General features: G+C 45.8%; 1 protein-coding gene across 1 annotated transcript in view; it reads right to left on the bottom strand.

Annotated features, from left to right (window-relative positions):
• Positions 1-17,022: 17,022 nt before the first annotated feature.
• The window catches only part of TMEM241 (transmembrane protein 241), a gene marked incomplete at its 5' end in the record, with an annotated part of 62,264 nt that continues 56,014 nt past the window's right edge, over positions 17,023-23,272 (bottom strand). The window contains 2 exons of the mRNA XM_084260569.1: positions 17,023-17,728; positions 21,112-21,176. Of these exons, the coding sequence (XP_084116695.1) occupies positions 17,668-17,728; positions 21,112-21,176 (126 nt within the window). The 3' untranslated portion in view covers positions 17,023-17,667. The remainder of the gene's footprint in view (positions 17,729-21,111; positions 21,177-23,272) is intronic.

Here is a 23,272-nt window from a genome sequence, read left to right as displayed (position 1 = left end):
TAAAACAGTGTTTTATTAAAAATAAAATTAAAAGAAAAAATAAGAAGAGTAGGGCTCAGCAGTATAACAGGTGTCTTAAGGCTCCAACAGCAGGGCCATCTGCAGTTTTCGGGTTTTAAACTAGAATTGACTGTGCAAAACCTAAAAATCAGTGCCCACAGAAGTTAAAAGGTCCGGTTCCTTTAGACATTTCAGTACTGGAGTTTTACAGTAAAACTTTCTTGCAGCTTCCCTGGTTCTGACTGGACACCCAGAAAGCTGGAGGGTTTCAGCCAGGCTCCCGATGCTACATACACCCTAAGCTGGCGCCATGCTTAGGGACGCCATTCAGTTGTTGTTATCCCATGGGATTGATGACACCCCTGTCCAGTCTTCTCCTGTGCTGGTTCATTTAACAAGCCTTGCCCTTGACATGCACCACATGGATCCAGTAAAGTCAAATACTTACCATATTTATAAAAGAATAATTAAAAAATCTCAAGCACGAGATTGTAGCTGAAGCCTTAACTCTCTTAAGTTTGGGAGTGCTTGCTCGGAGTACAGAAAGGGCTTGTGAGCAGAGCGTAGAGAAGTGGGACATTCCAGAGGATATAAACACACTAACGCTTCCTTTCTTTCACTCTTATTTTAATCAGTTTTATTCTTTCCTTCAGTTAGGCCAGGAAACATCCAGTTTCTTTACCAGCTTTGACTCCTTTAAATTCTAGTATGGAAAACGCCTGCGTATGATTGCTCTGTAGGATCTGGAAGGGTTTCACGTGTCATAAAAAAACCCGAGTGGGAATTTGTTTGAGGCTGTTGCTCTCCCTCCATTTTAAGGGGGAGGGTGACTGCTCTAGCTTACAGTTGTTCTTAATACTTACCTAATTACTGATGAGATACATTCCAACAGGATTGGGGAAGAGGGGGTAAAGAGAAAAGTGTGCACTCACCTCCCCAGTGCAACGCCCCGCACTGCTGCAACCCATGCGTCACTTGGCCAGCTGCAGAGCGAGGGGAAGGAGGCCCTCGCTGACACTCCTGCTCCCTCTTTCTCCTCCTCCCGGCCCCCACGCAGCCAAGGAACAGAAGCATCAAGAGCCTGGAGCATGCCTAGTGCCTATGGCTGCCCTCTTGGTTTATTCAACCAAAAATGGCAGCGTAGCATTGACCTAAAAGCCAGGATGGTCTGTGGGTCTGCCAGGACGGCTCCCATCCTCAGCTGCATCCCTTCCCACCAAAATCCTGTATATACGTTCAAGATTCGCTTCTGAGCACAGAGATCTGTTTCTAATAGCGACCACTCAAGGCTAAGCAGAAGCTTTACCTTTCTGTCAAGGCTTCTGCCTTTTGCTTTTGAGTCTGATTTTTTTTTTTAATTTTTTTTTTAAATGTTGCTTTATAGGATTGCAGGGAAAAAGCAAATTGTGATTGCAAGATGCAGACTAAAGAATGACAGTCTTACAGTAGTCTTTAGAGACGCTATTGAATCACGCTGTCACATCTTTTGTCTTCTGTGCTGCTACCCAACCCTGATCTACAGTTTACACAGATTTCTGGGAAGAAATCTGATTGCTGGAGGCTTCCTGCTTTTTGTCGTTGTTCTTCTTGTTGTTTTGGGGGCGGGAAAGGGTTTCAGAGTGATGCTCAGTTACAGTTTGAATGTGGAATAAACACTTAAGATGGTGATGATGTTGCACTGTTCACTTAGGAACGTATACAAAGCCATATGATGCTAGATCTTGGAGCACAAAGCTTGGTCAATACAATTATGGTTAGGACAACGGGCAGGATTTGCCCCCCCATTTCTCCTCAACCCTGGGAAAATTCAGGCTGAAGTGATAGAGGAAATCTGTACCAAACAAAAAAACCATGTTGATTGTTTGCCTTTGTCGTAGATGGTAATGAGTGTTGATTTACAAATGATTTTAGGTTCAACTTTCAATAGACTGGGAAAATAATCCATTCCATATCACTTGTTCTGTTTTGAAATTCTCTACCGTACACTCTACCATGCAGAGTTTATTCCTTTTCTAAAAAAATAAATAAAAGTTTAAAAAAAGATAATAAATTTGAAAAACCCAGACTCTTTTCCACCAGTGACATTGTGTAAAGTTACTCCATTCCCTCGTGTGTATGTGTAAAAAAGTTTCAGTGTTGCCTTTCTCTGGGACGTAAAGCTCCTTGTTCATAAGCTGGTGATGGGTTTGTCTGAGGGCCCTCGCCTTCTCCTGGCATTCATCTGCCTGCAGAGCCCCCACTTCCTCCAGCCAAGATCTTCACCACCTTCTTCTGAGACCATTGGGGCTTTTTGTTGGTGTGATTTTGGTTGGTTGGTTTTGGTTTCTTCATTTTGGTAGCAGCTTGTGGAGCCCTTAGGCCCTCGTTCTCTCTGTCCAAACCCTCAGTGTGCGGGAGGATGAGGCCCAAGCAGGCTCAGTGACCTGTAGAATTTGGGATCCATCACTTCAGTTTAGTCCAGGTGTTAGTAAAAATTACAGCTGGCCCTCATAGCAGTTGCAGTTCACAAGCAGCTGCTTCTGCTTGGGAAGGTGAAAGTTTAATTTTGGACATTGGCATTCGCATGTACCCCCAGTTAAACACTCCCACTACTGGTTTTCAGGCTATTTTCTTCCACACCTGACACCCCCTAAACCCCAGCGTCTCACTAGGCCTACCTAGGCCAGGTGGTCTCGCTAAACAGCACCCACTCATTGTGCATTTTCATTCCACATCGATAAAGATATGCTAAAGGTGTGGCTCCCTACCTCCACCCATTACTGGGTTCTCTAGGGACCATCAGCTGTGAGGCCTGTTTGTGCCAGTGTGAGCATCAGCTAGATTTACACAGATCCCAGAGCATATAAATATACAGACACCCCTTCCCCACCACCACACTTTACTAACCACTTTCCAAAACTACTCACAATGACTTCTTTGGGATAGCAGGTAACATCTTTCAATGATACAACTTCAGCTAATGGTTCCAGCCCCATCGTGTGGAGCCCATGGTGTAAGCCTTTCCTGGAAGCACTGAGTAGTTTGTAGGGAGATGATAGCACCTTCCCACGACACTAAAGGGTTTTGGCACCAGGCCCCACATGAAACATTTGAAACAAACAACAAGAAAAAAGAAGGTAAAAGCAGTTTAATGAAGTGAGAGACTGAGCGATCACAGCAACGATGCCAACACCACTAGCTGAGGCTGAAATCTGTCCCAAATTGCACCTTTGGGGAAGGGGAAAAGAGTGTGGGAGGTGGAGTTGAGCTTAATTTGTTTATCTTCTATTTTAAATTTTGTAGTGAGGAGGAAAAAGTATACGGAAAAAGAAGTTGAGGTGCATCCCTTCAAAGAAACGGGCGCACCAGCATAAAGGTCCTTCTGAAGCCCTAAACCTTGTTCCTTCCCACCGCCTTCACTGTGAGCCCACACAGATGGAGATGCCCTAGCTGGGCTTGTTCAGCCTAGAGAAAAGGCTGTGGGGGGACCTCATTGAAGCCTTCCAGTACCTGAAAGGAGCATATAAACAGGAGGGCAATCAGCTTTTTAAAAGGGTAGACAATGGCAGGACAAGGGGGAATGGACTAAAAGCTAAAGGAGGGAAGGTTTAGATTAGATATTAGGGGGAAGTTCTTTACAGAGAGAGTGGTGAGGTGTTGGAACAGGCTGCTCAGAGAGGTGGTGGATGCCTCGTCCCTGGAGTTGTTCAAGGCCAGGTTGGATGGGGCCCTGGACAACCTTGTGTAGATCCAGGCCTGGAAGTCGGTGGCACTGCCTGTGGCAGGGGGGTTGGAATTCTGTGCTCCTTGGGGGCCCTTCCAACCATACCTTTCCATGATTCTATGATTCTGTCCAGGCCCAGAGCATGCAGGAGTGCTTTTTGATCACTATAAACTAAAAAAATGCCTTGCCCAGGACCCCATGCCAAACACCAAGACCTAGAGTGAGAGAAGTAATGTTTCTAGTGTGCTCCTGGGAAAGTGCAGGCATTGTGGTCCCGGAAAATGGCCTGTATTCCTTCAAAGCAAGGCAGGGAGGACCAAGAAGTTGCTGCTGACTTGAGCAGCAAACAGTTCCTTTGTTTAGCGGGATTTAAATACTGGTTACCATCAGAAGTTTACCCTTTCTGTACATTACTGTAGCCTGCCATGCAACTGTTTCCATAATCCTGCTGAACATCATCTCAAACAGGCTAGGAAACTTGCCTCTGCTGCACTGTTGAGACAGAAGCCTTCCCGTTTGCAGGCAAATTTCAATGGTGATTAATTGATAAGGTTTTTTTAACAGGGGTCAGTATTTCATCTAACCCAAAATGGAAATATTTCTCCATGGGAACTATGGGGTTGGCGAGTCGTCAGGGGCATCAGATATTCTTAAGCAAGGTCAGGTATTTAGTTAGACGGGATACTGAAAGGAGAAAGGAGAAACAAAAAGAATCCTCTTTCAAGACCTTCAAAGTGCAGCAAAGTGTTGCCTTCGCTGACATCAGTGGGTATGTCCATCAAGGAAGAAGCTGTGCAAGCCAGATTTCCAGAACCACTGACACAAAGCCTAAATTTACCACATTTTCAATTCCCCACCATCAATGAGCGAGCCTTTATACTCTTCTCTCCCTCCCAACAGATACAGGCAGGAAGAGCAAGTTTCCCTCTTCCCCATTGCTTCACCCTACCAACAGCTGGAGGGTTTTTACTCTGAGAGTTGACGGGGTTTATAAACCAATATTAAATCTCCTGTGGTCACTGGTTTACTGGGAATGGCTTCTATTCATTGATTTAGTAGAGGGAATATCATTGATTTGCTTTTAGCTTTTAGATCAAGCTTCAGACAAGCTTTTCTTCAGCACCTGTAGAGGCTGGAGCCTTACAGCAGGGAAAGGTTTGGAGACATCTAGACTACCTGAAGCCACCTGATTCTCCTCTGCTGCCACACCAATTGTTCGCAGTCCCTGCATGGCTGCACTGTGTGGGGTATTTGCAAAGGACAAAGGCATTGTGTTGCAGCACTAGAATGGCAGTTGCAACATCAGCTTTTAGTTGCTCATAGCAGAAGGCAGAAGGGTCCCCATACTGGTCCCTAAATTTCTCTTTGCGCGTTAGGAAGCCCTAAGAGCGCACAGGTCTCAGCTCTTTCTCCTTCACTCAGCCTTCACCAGTCATCCCAGACACACGAATGAAAATAAAAAAGCAGGGAATATGGCAAATCCCAACATCCTTCTAGAATGCTTCAAACCAAAGCAAGCTTACCAAGTAGTAAGCACGAGAGATGTGTCACATGCTGCTCTGCTCTCCCCTTGCAAGTTGCTCAGGCAGCTTCCCTGGCTTAGTAAAGCTGCACACTCATCATAGGTTCCTCCATCCTTCCACACTTTGGTGTTGCCTTGGCTGAAGAGCCCCTCTGGATGGGGAGGGAAGAGAAACACACCAGGAACAGAATTGCAGAGCTGAACAGCCTGACGTGCTGCGGGGTGGGGGGATTATAAATATGCAGAAAACAATGACAATCTCTCATTTCCAGCAGTATTGTCTGCTGGCAACCAAAGAAACCCAATTGTAATTTGTTGTTGTTTAAAAAGATACAAACCTAATGTAGAAATGTAGCTATAAAGTTTGGTGTTTTAAAAAACAAATGGATAAAAGCCTATTTCTAAACTGCTCTCATCCCACTCAGAGCAAAACTGAATTGTCACCATCCAGCTTGGATTAATGGTCTAGATCATGCCATTTCCCATGTCCCTCCCTGCTTGCCCGTGGCTGGGTGTCCCTTCAGAACGATGACTGTACAATCACCCCTAACCAGAGGCCTGAACCCCAGACACCTTCCTCAAGTGCTCCCACTTCTGTGGGTGAGCCCACAGCCTGTGAGGCAATCGACTCCTGTCAATCACACTGTCACACGCAGTCCTTTTCAATCTGGAAAGCTCTCAGCTCTCTGTCTGCAGGGCAGGACTGCACGGTGGGCCGGGTTCCCACCCATATACATTGGCTACTTCTTAGTTGCATGTTTGGGTAAGACCCCACTGAGCACTCACCCACCACCCATCCAGCTTACCTTTGAAAGGAAACCCTCAGCACCAGCAAGAAGGGGTGCAAGGGGCCACATCTGCCCACGTAAGCATCCCTAGAGAAAAAGGGAGAATCAAGGCATGGTAAAGACATGCCCAACTAAAGAAAGGAGAATTGAAGCAATGACTACACACTCATCATCACTGTGTTCTTCTTCGTCTTTATCATACCAATCTTCGTCTCTTCTTTCTCCTGAAGAAAAGGATCTCTTCTCTCACCAGCTGTGAGAGGACTAAAAAGGTGCTGAACAGGATGGCTGAAAGACAAGAGGTAACAATCTTCTTTCTGCCTTCAAGACCGAAAGTCCAAAGGTGAGCCATTCAAAGAGCACTAGGTTTGTGCTCTGACCTCCCATGGGCCAACCTGCAAACTAACTGCACCATAGCTCCTCGTGGAGCAGAAGCATGTTAAAGGAACTTCTAAGCATGATTTAGACATTTCAGATGGACAAAGTCCAGCAGTTTCAAACACCAGTAGGTTGTTCCAAGCTCAGTCTCTTCTAGTTGCGAGCATTTTTTCCTGGCCAAACCCAGCCCAACACAAGCTTATAAAGCAATCTGAGGGCATTTAAATGCACATCTTTCAAAAGCACAGAGCACTTTTGAAAGCTCAACAATTAATGCCACCTTCTGGAGCGACATCTTCCCAGATATCTTGAAATGTCCTCCTGTGAGCAGCAGAGACTGGATGCCAATCAGGTTCTGTGGGCAAAGCTTACATTGCATGCAAACCCAACACCAGAACTGCAAAGTGCTTATCTCCCATGACAGCCCAAGAGGTTCATTAATGTTTTCTGAATCCAAGACTCCTCAAGCTGTCATCTGCCTTCCAGGGTGCCCTGTAGATCATCTTTTTTCTGTACAGGTTGGAATTTAATTGACACAACAACCTACATAGAGGGAAAAAAAAAAAAGACTGTTTTTGTCCAGTACCCAGACTTTCATTTCCTCTAACCTGAGAAACACCATCCCGAGTTAGAGCTCTACCAGTCAGTGGAGCATACAAGGCATTGCATTCAGCTGTACTCTCTGAGGAACATTTCATCTATTGCAGTTTAAATCATGGATCGTGTTGATGGATTAAGAACTGTCAGATCCTGTTTCCTCTTTTATTCATTGTTAGATGCTTTTCACTTGACTGCTGGTGTTTAGGTGTTTTGCTGTTGGGTTCTGTTGGGGTTTTCTTCTTTCCTTTTGATTCACCTTTTATTATTTCAATAAATGCAGAGATAAGCAGAAAGAAGTTGGTGCAGCGCTGGGAGTTGGGTCTGGCTGGCTCTTTCAGATGGTGCATCCGGAGCTGCAGGCTCCACCCTTCATCTGATTTATTTTAAAAGCCTGCTGTGTCCATTAATGGAAAATTGGACTCTGTTCAGGCTGTGATGGTGTCCATGGACAGGAAAATGGAAAGTTTCAGATTAAAGCTGCAGGAGGCCAGGAAGAAAAATATCTGGTGAATTTAATCGGTGGTGGCAGCACAATTATTATGGACAAATTTTAAAGAAATGGCAGTCTTTGACCCAAAGCTGCTCCATAGTTAGAAAGACAAAGGAGGGTTCACATGAAAGTCTGTAAGAACACAGGACTGAGAAGTTTAAATATTCCTTACTAGCAGGAAGGGCAGACACTTTGCAAACACGATCTTTTGAACCTATCACTCTGATTTGCTAACCATCCAAGTTATTCTCTCCTTAATTTCTTAAAGATCTGAAACATGTCTGATGACACTCAGGCCTCCCCTGCTCGCTTTTGTACCTATCATTGAGTCTGAGACAATTACAGGAGTCTCCAGGACGTTACTCTGTAGTTTCACTAAAAGAAGTAACTGAGTATGGGGATAGCAGCCGCCGCAGCAGCTGCCTTCACTGAAGACCTGATCAGACACTGGAGAAGCCCAACAAAGCATATGGAAGCCCACCTGCATCTGGGTTGCTGCTCTCCACGGAGCAGAAGCCAGTAGATCAGTGAACACCATCCCCAGAGTGCAACCAAGCTTAGATCCTATCTGTGGGATTCTTAGGGGGAAAACCAGATCAATTAAAAAGCTGGGAAAACAAGCAGAACTGCTGCTCTTAAACTTACTGACTGCTTTAATAACTATACCCTTTTGCACTTAACAGTGTAGCAATAAAGTAATAGAAATGTTCCTTTTCAGCATAACAGCATCACTGTAACTATGGTAATTTATATAAGGCTACTGTAGAATACAGGAGGAAACCAGGACAATGACAAGGAAACTTAATGGATTCCACACCAAAAATACCCTGCAAAACTTCAAGACGTTAAAGAACGCTCCAGCTGAAATCTCATGCCATGGGCTTCCTTTATTGTTTGTTTTTAAACCATCATGTGGAAAATGATGATAGAATTCTATAGCAGGAATGTATTTTTGGAGTGGTCAAAAATATTTCCGAGTACTTTGTACGTTCCTATTAAGGCAAAATAGCTAAATCTTCAGCCCATGAGAGGATTTGTCACAAAGTGAGTTCATAGAGTCTCTCAGAGAGACCAACATGAAATTTGGCTCCATCAGAAGAGGGGTGGCCAGCAGGGACAGGGGAGTGATTGTCCCTCTCTACTCTGCCCTCCTGAGGCCCCATCTGGAGTACTGTGTCCAGATCTGGGGCCCCCAATACAAGAAGGATGTGGAACTGTTGGAGAGGGTTCAGAAGAGGAACATGAAGATGATTAGAGGGCTGGAGCACCTCCCCTACAAAGAGAGGCTGGGGGAGCTGGGCTTGTTCAGCATAGAGAAGGCTGCGGGGGGACCTCATTGCAGCCTTCCAGTACCTGAAGGGAACATACAAACAGGAGGGGAATCAACTTTTTTAAAGGGTAGACAATGGCAGGACAAGGGGGAATGGATTAAAGCTAAAGGAGGGAAGGGTTAGATTAGATATTAGGGGGATGTTTTTTATGGAGAGTGGTGAGGTGCTGGAACAGGCTGCCCAGAGAGGTGGTGGATGCTCCATCCCTGGAGGTGTTCAAGGCCAGATTGGATGGGGCCCTGGGCAACCTTGTGTAGATCCAGGCCTGGAGGTTGGTGGCCCTGCCTGTGACAGGGGGGTTGGAGCTCTATGATCCTTGGGGTCCCTTCCAACCCAGACCATTCTGTGATTCTGTGAAATACATTGGCTCTTTAAGAGTATGTTCCCTTGTTTCTTTTCCCTAAAAAACACAACCACATGCAAAACCCTTCCAGTCTTTACATTTGGATGAAACAATTGCTGGTGCAATACAACATTCCATTGTTTTCCTCCTCCTAGCTGAAGTCATGTCTTAAGACATTCCCATCAGCACAACCATCTGTTTGAGGGAGCTGTATCTAGCCTGGAGCCCATACGTAGTAAACAGAGAATCGTGATTGATTGATAAGCCGATTTAATTTGCATCCATTTAAATTAAGATGTGGTTTATTAACTCCCAGTGTAGAAGACCGTAATAGACCCAAGTTTCCTCTGGTCTAGAAAACTCTCCCCACTTTCCCATGAGCTGCTGAAGCCCCAGATGTTGTCATCAAGAGGTTACACTGTCATCTTAACTGTTTTCTACCATATTTACGCCTTTAAAACTGACTTTAAATGGGTTCAAAGGGGAGTTTAAACCAGAATGGTGCCCTTGCATCATGTCTTCAGAAACAAAAAGAGTAAAAAAAAACATGAGAGAGTTTTTGAAGAGAAAGGGGAAGTCATTTTTCTAGCTTTCACACTGATTTCTGTAGCAGGAGGTTAAGGGTTCCTCTGTGCAAAATTTTCAGCAGTGCTGCCTTGGCAATTCAGCATTTGCTCTGGTGAACTACACTGCTTTTCTCCAAAGACTTCTGAATCACCGAGGGTTTGTGCTATGGGTTTGTTTGTTTGTTTTAACCCAAAAGAAAACAGTACAGTTGAAGGGGTTTTTTTTTTCCATCTGAGAGGCTGCAGTAAGCAACTTGCCCATACAACATGGCTATTCACAACATGAGCCCTCCAATGCTTTGCTCAGCAACTTTAATATTCCACTTTGAATACAGCTGAGCCACATGAAATTCTGTTGTGTAAGGCTCTCCTTGAAAGCAGAGATTTATTTTCTTTGGTTACAGCTCATCGAGTCTTGAGGCTACAGCCATCTGTGTTAATCTCCGCACAGTCTGTTCTTATTCATCATCAATAATGAGCCCAAGGAGCACCCATGCTGAAGACAGGATGAACAGACAAGTATAACAGAGAAATAAAAGCCGCCTTGCTGAAATTTGTAGCTTCTGTGTCTACCCTACATCCTAATTCTTTGAATGCAACTGGAGACATTAAATGAGGGAAAACAATTAACTTTGCCCTGAAGGAAGACAATGTTTTAAAGAAAGTTCAACTCTGTTTTCCGAGCGGCCATCGCCGGAGTGATTTGCAGATCTCAGCCTTTGGCAGTGTGACAGCCAGAAGCAGGATGGCAGGGAAGAACTTGGATGCTGTTTTCTTCTGCCTGCTAATTTATTGTGTCTCTTCCGCTACAGCTATTGGGGTGTTCTCCACCAAGAGCTTCTACACAAGTACACCAGGTCATTCAACTGCTGCAAGCCAGATCCAGGGCAATGCCCACTGAGTTGCATACAACTTTGCCTTCAGCTTCATCTCCAGTGCCACTGAAATGTGGTTGGCACCTTGTTGTTCAGCTAATGAAGAAACTCGCTGTAAGGGTCGCGCTGAGCACTCCTGGCAACATCCTGATAATCTTTTTTGCTGGCATTGGACTGTCCACAGGGTTGCAGGCTTATGGGGGTAGAGGATGTCAATTAAAATTTCTTCTGACTGCTCCAACCTGAACAAACTTAATTTGCTAACTTGTGGAGGTAACTGGAATGGAGGTACAGGGACCCCTCCCCTGAGAAGACAGAGAGCAGACTGATTTCTAGGCATCATAAGTAGCTCCCTGAAAGAAGTTCTCCATGCCTTGTTTGAAGCCAGAGCTCATCCCTTGGTGTCCCAGAAGGTGCGTGATGGATAAACAGCAAAAATCCCTTCTGGTTCCCATCTCCAGCCAGGGCTAGAGGGGACAATGACCCAGGCTGGCTATGTCTCCACAGCTCTCAAAGGAAATTCTGAGAAATACTTGCCTTGCAGTGCTTCCCATCCCAGTCAGTGAATGCTTTCTGCTGTTGCAGTGTGACTGCTAATTACAGCAGTGTAGTTCTTACAGTGTGCGTTCACCTACCTCTGGAACATTTCTGCTTAACAACAACCTCATGCTTGAACCCTGTCAACAGAAACTTTAACCCACCAGGTATTAGTGATACTGTTTTGTCAGGGGGGTTGGACTTGATGATGTCTTGAGGTCCCTTCCAACCCCTAGGATTCTGTGATTCCTTCCGCACTTTGGCATAGCAAATGACGTTCCCTGCTCTACACCTTCCCTCTCCATCTTTGTTGCCCATGAATTAAGGAGCCTAACTCCAAACTAATAATTTCTCGATTCAAATAACCATTTCCTCCAGACCACATCAACCCTTCTCCTTACCAGTTGTGAAGGGGTTGTGCTGGAGGCTTATTATATTCAGCCAGCTTGCCTCAGGCAGCCGATGCTCTTACCTGGTACTGAGGTACTGGGTGCTTGCCACTGCAGCAGACTTGTGGGTGCACTCCCTTTCCTCATCAACAAGGAGCACGGAAATCAGAAGTGTAAGTGTAAACATGGATTGAACTCCTACAGGAAAATGGGCCAGACATCTGCTTCCCACAGTGTCCTGACCCTCAAATACTCGAACCAATGTGAAGTCTTATGTAGAGCAACCACCTCTTCACTGGCCTCGTCTGTAACAGTACATGTCTGCGCCTCTGTCAAAATGACATTCGTGTGGAGTCATGAAAAGTACAGGACTGCTGGTGCCCAAGAGTGGGGAGAAAAGCTCGAGCGCTCTCAGTTCCTGACATTACACAGCATCTCCTACAGCCACACCTGTGAATGCAGCAGAGGGATCACATCCATTGCCAGGCAGGAGCGCTCGGAGAGGTTCGCACCCATTTCCCTCCATTCTTCCACATACAGACTTCTCTACACAGGCTGGGAATGGAACAAGCTCTGAGTGAGATGTTCTTAAATCTTAATGACAGACCGTAAGACACAATACATTAAGCATGCTCTCAGCAATATACCATCAAATCAAGAGCTTAACATGCCAACTGGCTGCCCCCACCTAGTCCAAAAGCCGAGGCGTTTATTAAAAGGTAGAAGAGCACCATGTGACCAGTTCCCATCCCAGGTAGTAAGGAGGAGGTACGCTCCCCAACTCAGCCAGTGACCAAGAAGAGATAGTACAACTTTTTCACCTGCATTCTTCCAAAACCCAGCCAAATTTCTAGCAGAAATCAAGGCTTACACAATGGCACTTTCAAAGCACAGTTAAAAAAGGGCAAAGCTTCTTAAACCAGGCAATTAATATGGAAACGGTTACACAACCTTTATGGGCTCCTCTAATTCCTTTTTGGGACTAAACAGACATGTATTTGTAACATGTACCCCAATTAAAAAAACACTGGGAATAAGCAATGCGTTTGTCAGAAGCAAATCTCATCCCATTTTATCTCCTGGTTACAAAAGGGTTTTGGCCTCAGTATTTTTTTGAGTTCTGCCCCCAATCCCCTTCCTTTCACCCACACCTCCTTTTCAAACAAAATAAGCCTGTCCTTGTGTCAGTCGTCTGGAACAGGATTAAAGTTTCACACTGAGCCTGTTGCCTGGCTTGCAGTAGCAGATGATCTGTCTGAAAGCTGTTCAGCCAAGTTCCGCTCCGGGCAAGACAAATTTGCAGGGGAGTTTTCACCAACCCACCTCCTCCTTTAGCTTACGGGTACAACAAAGCTGGAGGAAACCTTTCCTCAGCACTCGGTGCAGCTCCCAGCACACCAACTTTCCTGCAACGCTTAATAAAAGCACCCTTTTCAAATACATGCCTGGTGTTGACATCACATTTCTTGAATTCTTCGGATCTTCTGGAGGATGGGAGACAAGAACATGAATGCACATACACACTCCTGCACCAACTTGTATACAGGCGTTAAAAGGAGTAAACCAGAACTCTGTGCCTTACCAAGTGTTTTAATCATAGAATCATAGAACGGTCTGGGTTGGAAGGGACCCTCAAGGATCATAGAGTTCCAACCTCTCTGCCACAGGCAGGGCCACCAACCTCCAGGCCTGGATCTACATAAGGTTGCCCAGGGCCCCATCCAACCTGGCCTTGAACACCTCCAAGGACAGGGCATCCACCACCTCTCTGAGCAGCCTGTTCCAGCACCTCACCACTCTCTGTAAAAAACATCCCCCTAATATCTAATCTAAACCTTCCCTCCTTTAGCTTTAGTGCATTCCCCCCTGTCCTGCCATTATATACCATGTCCTGCCATTATCTATGCTTTTAATACGTCTGTTGCTTTTTAAAAAAAAAAAAAATTAAAGAAAAAAGTTTTTCCTATTGCTTTTTGCTGGGACCAGGCACCCCACAGATTTTCGGCTTCAGTATGAAACCAGTCTTGAAAGATGGGCAGAGATTCCCTTCCGACACGAAGTAAACCAGGCACACAGCAATAAGCAGCAACAGAATCACTTCAGTGATAAGCATCAGGTTTGCTTAATTAATTTAATAACATTTTCTGCTGGAAGCTATGTCACAGCTGCCAGATCCAGAAGCTTGTTTCGAAACCACATCTCTGCCGCCTGCATTTTAGTAACCCACTTGTAGTCAACACCCACCAAGCTTTACCATTTCAGTCTTCTTCCCTTGGCACTTGGCTTTAAATAGGGGGTCTTCACCATGAAGGCCAGCCACATGCAAGAGTCATGCCTCCAGAGTGGGTAACACAGGCCTTGCCCCAAACCAATTACTCCAGTGAGAGGAACAAAGCAATTTGGAAAATGGAAGTGCAAACAAGGTAGGATCAAACAGGTGTCCCAGGGTTCAGGACCGTCTCTGACAGTGGTTTGATCGAAACTGGTAGATGGGAAATCAGCCTTCAGGGACCTGCTGTCCCTCAGAAAGACCGGCACGCTCCCAGAACTGGGGAGCCTTCAGACCCCAAGTTCCTTAAATGGCGGGTACTGCCAAAAGCAAGGGGCTCTTCCAGCAGCTGAGCAACAGGCCCATTGCTTTGCATTCAGGTATTAATTAGTGTCATTCCATCTTTGCCATGTAAAGGAGCTCCTCCTTCCTCAAAGCTTTGTGCTTGTCACTTTGTATCCCTGACTGACAGGAAAAAAGGTCAATCAGATATAAATAATCCACTCCTTCCATATTCATTCTCTAAATTCGTGAACACAACTGTTCAGTAGTCTTGCAAGATCTACAGCTTTGACTTCCAAGGTTTCGCACTTCAGAGACCATTGTTAACAACCCTGAAATGTGTTTTCACCATGCAGTATCCCTCCTTCTGAGGCAGGGCTGAATTAAAGACCACAAGGTTTGTTCTGCCCCATCCCACCCAAGCCACCACCCTCCACTAGCAACCAGGACATGCCTGTCTTCCCCGCCTTTCCCCTCTGATGTCACTGCCTCCCTGCCTGGGGCTGTTTGTGGCCAAGGAGCCCAACTCGTGCCTCACTGTGTCTCTTCTCCCTTGGGTGCCAATGGTGGGAATGCATCCTTTCCGGAGAGTGGCTGGGGTGGGGGAGGGAGGGGTGTGGAGCCAGGGTCTCCCTGTAGGTGCTCTCCCATGGCTCACCTGTAGATTTGCATTGCATGCACGTGCTGAACTGCCAGCTAAGACTGAGGGCTGCAGCTCGCTGTTCCCAGGCTGACGTGCCCACCGCAGCACACACACAAAGGCACCACTTGTTCCAACAGCCAGAAGCCCTCCAAAGGGCTCTCCCCTTTTCCCCTACAGCAGGGCTGACCCTCCATCAGCTGGCGCTGCTGGCAAGGCTCGTGCAGCCCACTGCTCCCAGGCATTCCCACAGGGGCGGCTGCCATGCTGGAGCCCGTCTCTGCTGCCACCTCTGCCATGGCCTGAGGAAGAAGAAAGTCAACCCATGCCTTTATCACCTCGAGACAACTCGGAATTCATAAAGATGGATTTTGAAGGCCCTGGGGCTCCACTTGCACCCTACTTCAAGTCTTCTGCAAGACTGCTGAGCCTTGTGCTGGCCCACAGGAGTCCTCCTCGCCTGAAGCAGGTGAGGTCCATCCGGAGGGTGACCTTTCTTCCAAGTCACGTTTGAGTCAAGGAGCCCAACTTCACTGTTAACTCAGCTTCACTGATTTGCTTGTGCAGCAGTCAGTTTAAACCTGCAGTATTTTACACGCATCAAGCCTTAGGAACACAAGCACGTGGCACCAAGGCACAACAATGAAAGCAGAAGCAAACAGCTCAGTGCTGTTTACCCTGCATGGAGTTAAATAAAAAGGAAGCAGACGTCTCCCATCCAGGCGACGTTCTGCCTGCTGCAGCCAAACATCCTTCCCTCAGCCACCCCAAGCACACCCTCCACCAGCAAGGTGCTACCCTGACCCCGGCTGCTGATTTGGCTGCTCACTTCCTGCTAAGACCTCCAGCAAGAAAGCAAATGGGTGTTCTGGGGTTTGGTACGTTGCTGTGAACGGCACAGATGACAGAGAGGAAGGAAAAAAAATATTCCAGACTGCAGCCAACCCTTGAAGGTTATGCAAGAAGAGAGGTACACAGAGAGCTTTCCCCCAGCAAAGGTTCCAGCTATGATTGCAAAACATCAGCTATCGCCCAGGGACTCTTTTGAGGTCTCCTAGGGTCACTAGTGACTTCATAATCAGCAGAAAGGTGGCACAGCAAGGATATTGTCTTGACTGGCTGGCAGAGCTGGTTGTCTGGGGAAAAGCAGCGTGTTGCAGCCATTACTCTCAGCACTGTTGGAAGTCACAGGCATGGAAGGCTGCGAAGGTCCATGCCTGGCTGTGTCTTGGCTCAGTGGGCTCAGCCACCCGTGGCATGTTGCTCGTGTTGGTCAAGCACACCTTCCATCCATGCTTGTCCCTCTTCCCTCCTTTCTACCCAAGCCCGGGTTTTACCACCTGGGAAGGAAAGAGCTCGCTCCAAACTCAAGCTGGAGCATGACCTAACTTGCACAGACAACATGCCAGTATAAACAGACCCCTTGCAATTAAATTGGGGCAGCTTAGGTACAATGCAGGCTGGAATACTTCCCTGAATTCTCTTTTTTAAACTACAGCATTTTTTTCTGAAAACCACCTAATCTTTAACTAAAACTCTCCAGTTGTAGGAACTGACTGCAATTCTTTGTAAAGAAGAAGTAATCTGGCCATTTTTGTTAAACTGTGCTGTTCTAGGTGAAGGTAAAATGTAGCTATACCATAAAACCTAGCCGGTGGAACTTGCTAGATTGAAGAAGACACACCTCAACTACTGTAGCCTTCTAGATGCAACACTTGTCTGGACTAGTCCTCTAATTTCCATCTGCAGAGAGATCTGCACTTCCAGAGGGTCTTTCAGTCATATTAACCCATCTATTTGTGAAGAATCACCTCTGTGAGGGCAACCCCCTGTCTCCTTCCATTGACTACAACGGAAATTCTGTCATCTTAGACTAAGGGCCTACACTTTAGATATCTAATGACATGTAGACAAGTCCCTCTCCTCACTGAAGATTTGTTACCAAGCTCTCTTTACCATGCAGACCTTCCCCACAATATTAGCAGTTCGTCATTTAATATTACTTCCAGATGGATTGCCTTCCCAGGCATTAATATATCAAGACTAATTTCTAACAGCCATTAAGCAACCAGAAATGAAATTATTTTAAGAACTCTTGAGATGAATTGTCGTACACTCTTTATGACATTCATTCACGGTTCATAATCTTTGTTGCCACTTCCAATAATTTAAGAGACAAACCACTCACTGCTGGGAAGAGTATGAGTCCCTCCACCCCCTCCAGCTGACAAAAATTCACAGAGTTCAAAAGAAATCTTGGGAGAATGGAAGAAGGAAAAAAAAAAATACGCAAAGAGCAGTGACCACAGATATTGAGATTTATTGCTGATTTCCCCATTCTGCAAAGCTGTCGACCTGCTGCAGTTCCAGAAGGGGATTATCTCCAGAAGCCCCATGGCCTCAGTCACCGTGCCAGTTCAGACGACGTGACTGGAGACCTGTGTGCAGCAGCCTGCTGCTTACAGAACAGACGGAGACAAAGTCCATCCTTCCTGACCCAGAATTCATGGCAGGGTCTGGACATTATTTGGTACAACCTGCTGTCAGCTTCCAACAACAACAAAAAGCAGGGGCATCCAGTGGGGAAATGCTGCTCGTCCCGAGTCCAGTTCCCTGCTCGAGAAGGGAGGTCCCACGAGGTTTTCACACAGAGCCATCCGCATGAGACACTGCAGCTTTTCCTTTACCACATCAATCAGAAACAGTTTGTGTCTTGTGCTTTGAGGCAAAGGCTCCTAAGCATCCTGCCAACTATGCTGCTCTCTTACCAGCACTATTAATAGCATGGTTTTTCTGTCTTAATAATAATAAAAAAAAAACAAACCCAAACCAACAATAGGTCTCCTTCCTTCTGTTTGGTTGTGCTTCTTCATTCCTGCTGCTGCATTTTTTTCACGATAGGGTCTCTAGGCTGCAAGTCAGCTCTTTTCCAGCTGGTGAGATCTGGTTCCTCTTTATGTGCCTGTCCTTTCAGCGTAAACAAGCAAAGCTTCTCCAACCCCACTGATCACAAGGCTGTAAACAAAGTATACCACAAATTTAGCATAAGGCAAGTCCCTCTACATGATGCAATGCCAAAAAGCACAACATTAAGAGCAAGATATTATTTTATCTAAATACATTTCAACCTAGAGACAATAACCCAGGCGTTTTTTTTATTTGTTTTGCCAAGAAAAGGCCAAAAGAAGCTTCTTATTTAACTGAGCTCATCAGAAACTACCCTTCCTGTATTTTAGGGCTGGTGCTATTCACGTGAAAATGCACAGACAGGAATCTAGACAGAGAAGGCTGCATCTAGTTATGAGAAGAGCTGCACCCCCATACACTAGCGAGAATGGGAAAGGGAGGCAGGAGAGTTTGAACCTCATTAGGTTCAAACCTAGTTCCCCCTTGCAATTCCCATTTGCCTTCTGTCCTGAAAACCTGACAAAGTCATGTGGAGCTGTAAAGCCTAGGTCTTCTGCACTGAGGAAATCGGGGCTGGGGGCAGGTGGGGGGGTGTGGGGAAGAATTTTGCTCTGGGGAGATCCCACTGGCAGAGTGAACCCAGTGGAAATCCCCATGTTTGCTTCTCTTCACGAGGAGCTTGGTGAAGGACCATGCCCCAGCCAGGATGGTACGTGTGCCCAAGCGCTTCCTTCCCCGCTGCTCACAGCGCAGTGGTGGCACCAACGCTTCCCTCCCTGGCTCAGGCTAGAAACGGGGCTCCAAACTGGGAGGAATGGTTTGACAAACAAAACCATTCAGTGGAATAAGCTGCCAAGACACTCAATCCATGCAATTGTTAGTAATTTCCAAATCTCTGCTGTCATAGCTGACAGGAATACAGTAGGATGCCGACTCATCTCCCCTTTTATAATAGTGCAAAGCTAAGCCTACTGACCTTCCTTCCGTCTTGGCCTCATGGCTTAGTTAGCTTATGAAACAGAAAAGCTCTTTAATGAACTTTATAAACAAAACAAACTTCTGTTAAGTTCATTTATAAGAGGACTTTTTTTTTTCTTCATTGGGGAAAAAAAAAGTGTGTAAAGCTGAAGGCTTTCTGGTCTTTAATAGCATTACATTCCCTGAAATCTTAGCTTTGGTGAGCTGTTTTAAAAATCACATAATCGCCCTTGTTCCTTAGAGGAACAAACATTGTATAACAGTGTCTTACAATTACACAGTAATCAGCCCTGAAAAGTAGGTGTTACAGTCTGTAGACAGGCCACTGTGGAGACCGAATACCTTAAAATGTGGAATTACCAACAAGGAGCCAAGGGCTGTGAGGGCTGCAAGCTTTTCAGAAAGATCTACACCACGTGAGTCCATCTGCCTGTAACCACTAACAACCTCCGAGCACCCAGTGTCGTGCCTGGATTTCAGCTCCAGTTATAAACACACCCTTTGCAGTAATTCCTTTGGAAGCTAAGGTTGAATAATGTATTCTTTATCCTAAAGGAAAAAAAAACCAAACCCAAACAACATTGCATTTTGGAAGACCTAAAACCAACAGAGCCTTAGAAATTACTTTTTTGTGTGTATGTCATTTCTGTAGATGTGTTGTTTTCTACAACATGTTTAACAGAGACTTTAAAAAAAGGAAACCTCTCTCTGATGAATCATTCTAAAGATCATACTGGCAATTCTGTACAAGAGATAGTAAACTGTAACAGCCCTGGTCTGTGAAAAGGTGCCTGCATTTAACTTGTTCTTTAATATCTTATGTCCTACATCAGAGAATCCCTCTTTGACAGCTCCGAAATCCGAGGTAGCCACATGCCCATGCAATCCAGACTACGAGGCCAACAGAAACCTCCATTATAACTTCAAGATGAAGCAGAGCCAAAACCATGGCTAGACGCCAACACTTGATTTACCTTCAATTTACCATCTGGCAAAGTCCTCCAGCTTCTGTTTATTGTGGGGTGACAGCTAACTGCATTTGCCCATCACTCAGAAATGAACATATGATATTGTCCATGACAACACTGAAGCAACACTAAAAAACTTGATGATTAATGATCTCGTGAGTGCTTCGCAGCTGCCATCATCTAACAAACTATTTCCAGAGCTCTGCTGATAAGCCAAGGCACTGCTGATGCACAAGCAATGAGAACTCAAGAAAATGAATAAATAGAAGAAATTGTGGCAGTCGAAGCGTAACAGTGACCTGAGGGCTAAAGCAAAGTTTCTTCTACAAGACACAGATGTGCTCCTCATGGCCATTACGCTCGGCGCACAACGGGCACGTAGTATGTGTGCAACTACACAGGTCCCTGTGCTCACTTGACTTTTCAGTAGACAGGCCAGCACATACATCCATATGTGAAATCCTGACCCTAGCACACACCAGCACAAGCACACATAAAACACACTGAGGACTGGCCAGGTAATGGTCTGGATTAGGAGTGGCTTGGGTACACTCGTATTAGTTTGGCCTCTTGCATGCACAGGCCACATAAATGGATTCCAAGAGCTAAAAAATATTATGTGTCTTATTTTGGTATGTGAGATTACATGTGTCTAACATGCATAGGGGGATGTTCACATATACATATGTGGGGTTAGTTTAAACCGAGATTCTCTTCCCTATAACTTCTTAATCATTCCTGGAAAAAGAACACGCTAATTCCATTTAGTGTGGAGCTGAAGCTGAAGGATGGCAGGCAAAGGGAAAAAGGGAAGCTTAAGCTTAAAGCTTTTCCAAAGTAAGCAGATTTTTATTTCCAACAACAAATCTGTCCTCTGAGGTAGATGCCTACTCCTGTATTTAGTTGCTATTTGCACAGCAGAAGTGTTTAGGAGCATCAGTCACGGGCTGGCATTTCCCTTCTCTGGGTACTGGGCAAATACAGACCAAAACCATTGTCTTTGACCAAAGGAGTTCACACTCCAATCCTTTACATTACCACCTAATTAGGTAACCCATAATGCACAGCCCTGTGTTAGAAAAATCTAGATACAGCTCTGGAAAAAGTTTGTGGCCACTGTTTCATTTTCCTCATTCACAGTACGTACACCGTGTTAGGGGAACTTGAATGCACTCGACTGGTTAAAAAGATGCTGTCACCAAACCATGACTCCCGTGTTCTACATTCAATTCCACCACTAATTTATAGCGTGCCTTTGAATGGGTCATTTATTTGCCTGTTGCAGCATTTGTCTAGCTGTAAAACACGCCGAGCGAATTGCGGCCAGGCTTAATGCCTGAAACATCCCTGCTCTCCCGCAGAGGCAGAAGAAACGCTCTTCTGCTCCTATTACTGTACCGCATCCATCATCGCACACCTGGTTCTCCTTACATGCAAAATATTACTGGCACTAATGGGACCTGACATTTAAAAAGTATTTCCACATGAAGCACTGTGTGGAAATTCACTTTTACCAGTAAGAGGAAAGCTCACGCAGGCACTTACCAAGAAACTGTTAGTGCATTGGCAGTCATGACAAAGAAGAACGGTGATAAGCTGGCAGTGATAACCTGTTGAATTGAAAAGAAAATAAACACTCTGTGAACTTGTATCACAAATGAAGGCAGAAATAATTTCGCTGAAATTAAATTTCTCCTCATTCAGGCACCTTTTTTTTTCCCCCCACCTTTGCTTTCTTAGGCCGCCTGGGCACACTGCAGGCTGAATATGAGTCAGCAGTGTGCCCAGCCAGCCAGGAAGGGCAACGGCATCCTGGCTTGTATCAAAAACAGTGTGGCCAGTAAGTCTAGGGAAGTGATTGTGCCCCTGTATTCAGCATTGGTGAGGCCACACCTTGAGTACTGTGTCCAGTTCTGGGCTACTCACCTTAAGAAGGACATCGAGGTCCTCGAGCGAGTCCAGAGAAGGGCAACCAGGCTGGTGAAAGGGCTGGAGAGCAAATCATATGAGGAGCAGCTGAGGCAGCTGGGGATTTTTAGCCTGGAGAAAAGGAGGCTGAAGGGAGACCTTATCACTGCCTACAACTACCTGAAGGGAGGTTGTAGAGAGGTGGGTGATGGTCTCTCCAGTCGAGTAACAGGTGATAGCACAAGGGGAAATGGCACAAAGCTGCACCAGGGCAGGTTCAGGTTAGATGTTAGGAAAAAAATTTTCACTGAAATAGTTGTCAGGATGTGGAACAGGCTGCCCAGGGAGGGGGTTAAGTCACCATCCCTGGATGTGTTTAAAAAAAGGGTAGATGAGGTACTTAGGGATATGGTTTAGCATAGGACAGGAACGGTTCGACTTGATGATCTTAAAGGTCTTTTCCAACCTTGTGATTCTGTGATAGATGCAGTACCTGAAATAGTCAATGGACAGCAAAAATGCTGTGAGTCTATGCTAAATAGTGAGACATTGCTAAACATGAAGCTTCTACTCCTGCCCAGCCTTCCTCCTGATATAAGTACTGAGACTTTCCCCTCCAGCCAGTGGAAGACAGGTCAGAAACAGCAGAAAAGGACATGGCACACAGGGACACAAGAGCTGCACAGCCAGCTCAGGGCAGGAGCCTGACTGTGGGGTCCTGCTGGGAAAGCCCACGCAAAATATGATGCTCATTAGGCTGGGAAGCTGGTCATGGACCACAGTTCAATTCAGACTCCTACAGAACCTGGGACGCAGCAGAGGCAGTGCAGGGAACCAGAGCAGAAGGGCCCTTATCTCACATCCCTGATACGTATTTTTGACTTCCCTCTCGAGTGGGAGCTCACTATTTCCATTAGCTTGGATCATGACAGTATTGCCTGTGTTGTACACTACTGTGGTAGGTAGTGTGCAAATGCTTCAGTCAGGTGAAGAATAAATGGTTTGTATCAGGAGGTATGTCTGGGGTTGTACCCATATCAGCAAATTGGCTGCTGTGAAGGAATGGAGTGGATCTGCAGCCTTGTGGTACCCTACCTGGATCAAGCCCATCTCCTGCCTCATTCTCTCCGCACGGTGCCTGTGCTATAGGCAAATGGAGAACAGCCAGGTTGTTATTTATGGCAACCTCTAAGAAGAAAAAAAAAGACATCTCCTGCATCTCTTAATCCCCCTAAAGCAGAGAACATCCCCAAATAGGCCAGAAGAGGCACTCGCTGTATCGCCCTCATCAAGCACCACCGCTCCTATATGGTGCTTATGATCACTGCCCGGTCTCACTGCCAGCTTTAGATTATCAGCCACCTCTCCAAGTGGGGCTGGAGAAGTAATGTACAACCACCTCTTCATCCCCTGCTGCTCGTGACCCTGCAACGACAGCACTCAAGGCAGGATCAGAACTGTGCCTTTCCAAAAGCAGCTGTAACAAACAAAGGGGGCACTGACTAACAAACTGCTTGCCCAAGGTCTGGCACACAGAGCCGACTCTAAAATGGCATCTGCTTCCCTACAGCGCACGTAGTAGCGTTTTAACAAGTAATAGATTATGGAATGAAGTTTCCACTGTCTCCCCTGGGAGTCAACTAGACAAACAACGATTAGGAAATCTTAGCTGGTAATTGTTTAAATGCTTTGTTTCTTAATTCCATCTTTTTCCTTGGGCAATTCTGTATTATCCTAAATAGTTCCTTTCATTCCTCAGTGCTTGTGTTTCCCAAGTATTTGTAAATCACTACCAAGT

This window comes from Gallinula chloropus (genome assembly GCF_964237585.1).
Source record: "Gallinula chloropus genome assembly, chromosome: 2".
Classification (NCBI taxonomy): domain Eukaryota; kingdom Metazoa; phylum Chordata; class Aves; order Gruiformes; family Rallidae; genus Gallinula; species Gallinula chloropus.
This window is presented reverse-complemented; position numbering and strand designations above follow the sequence as displayed.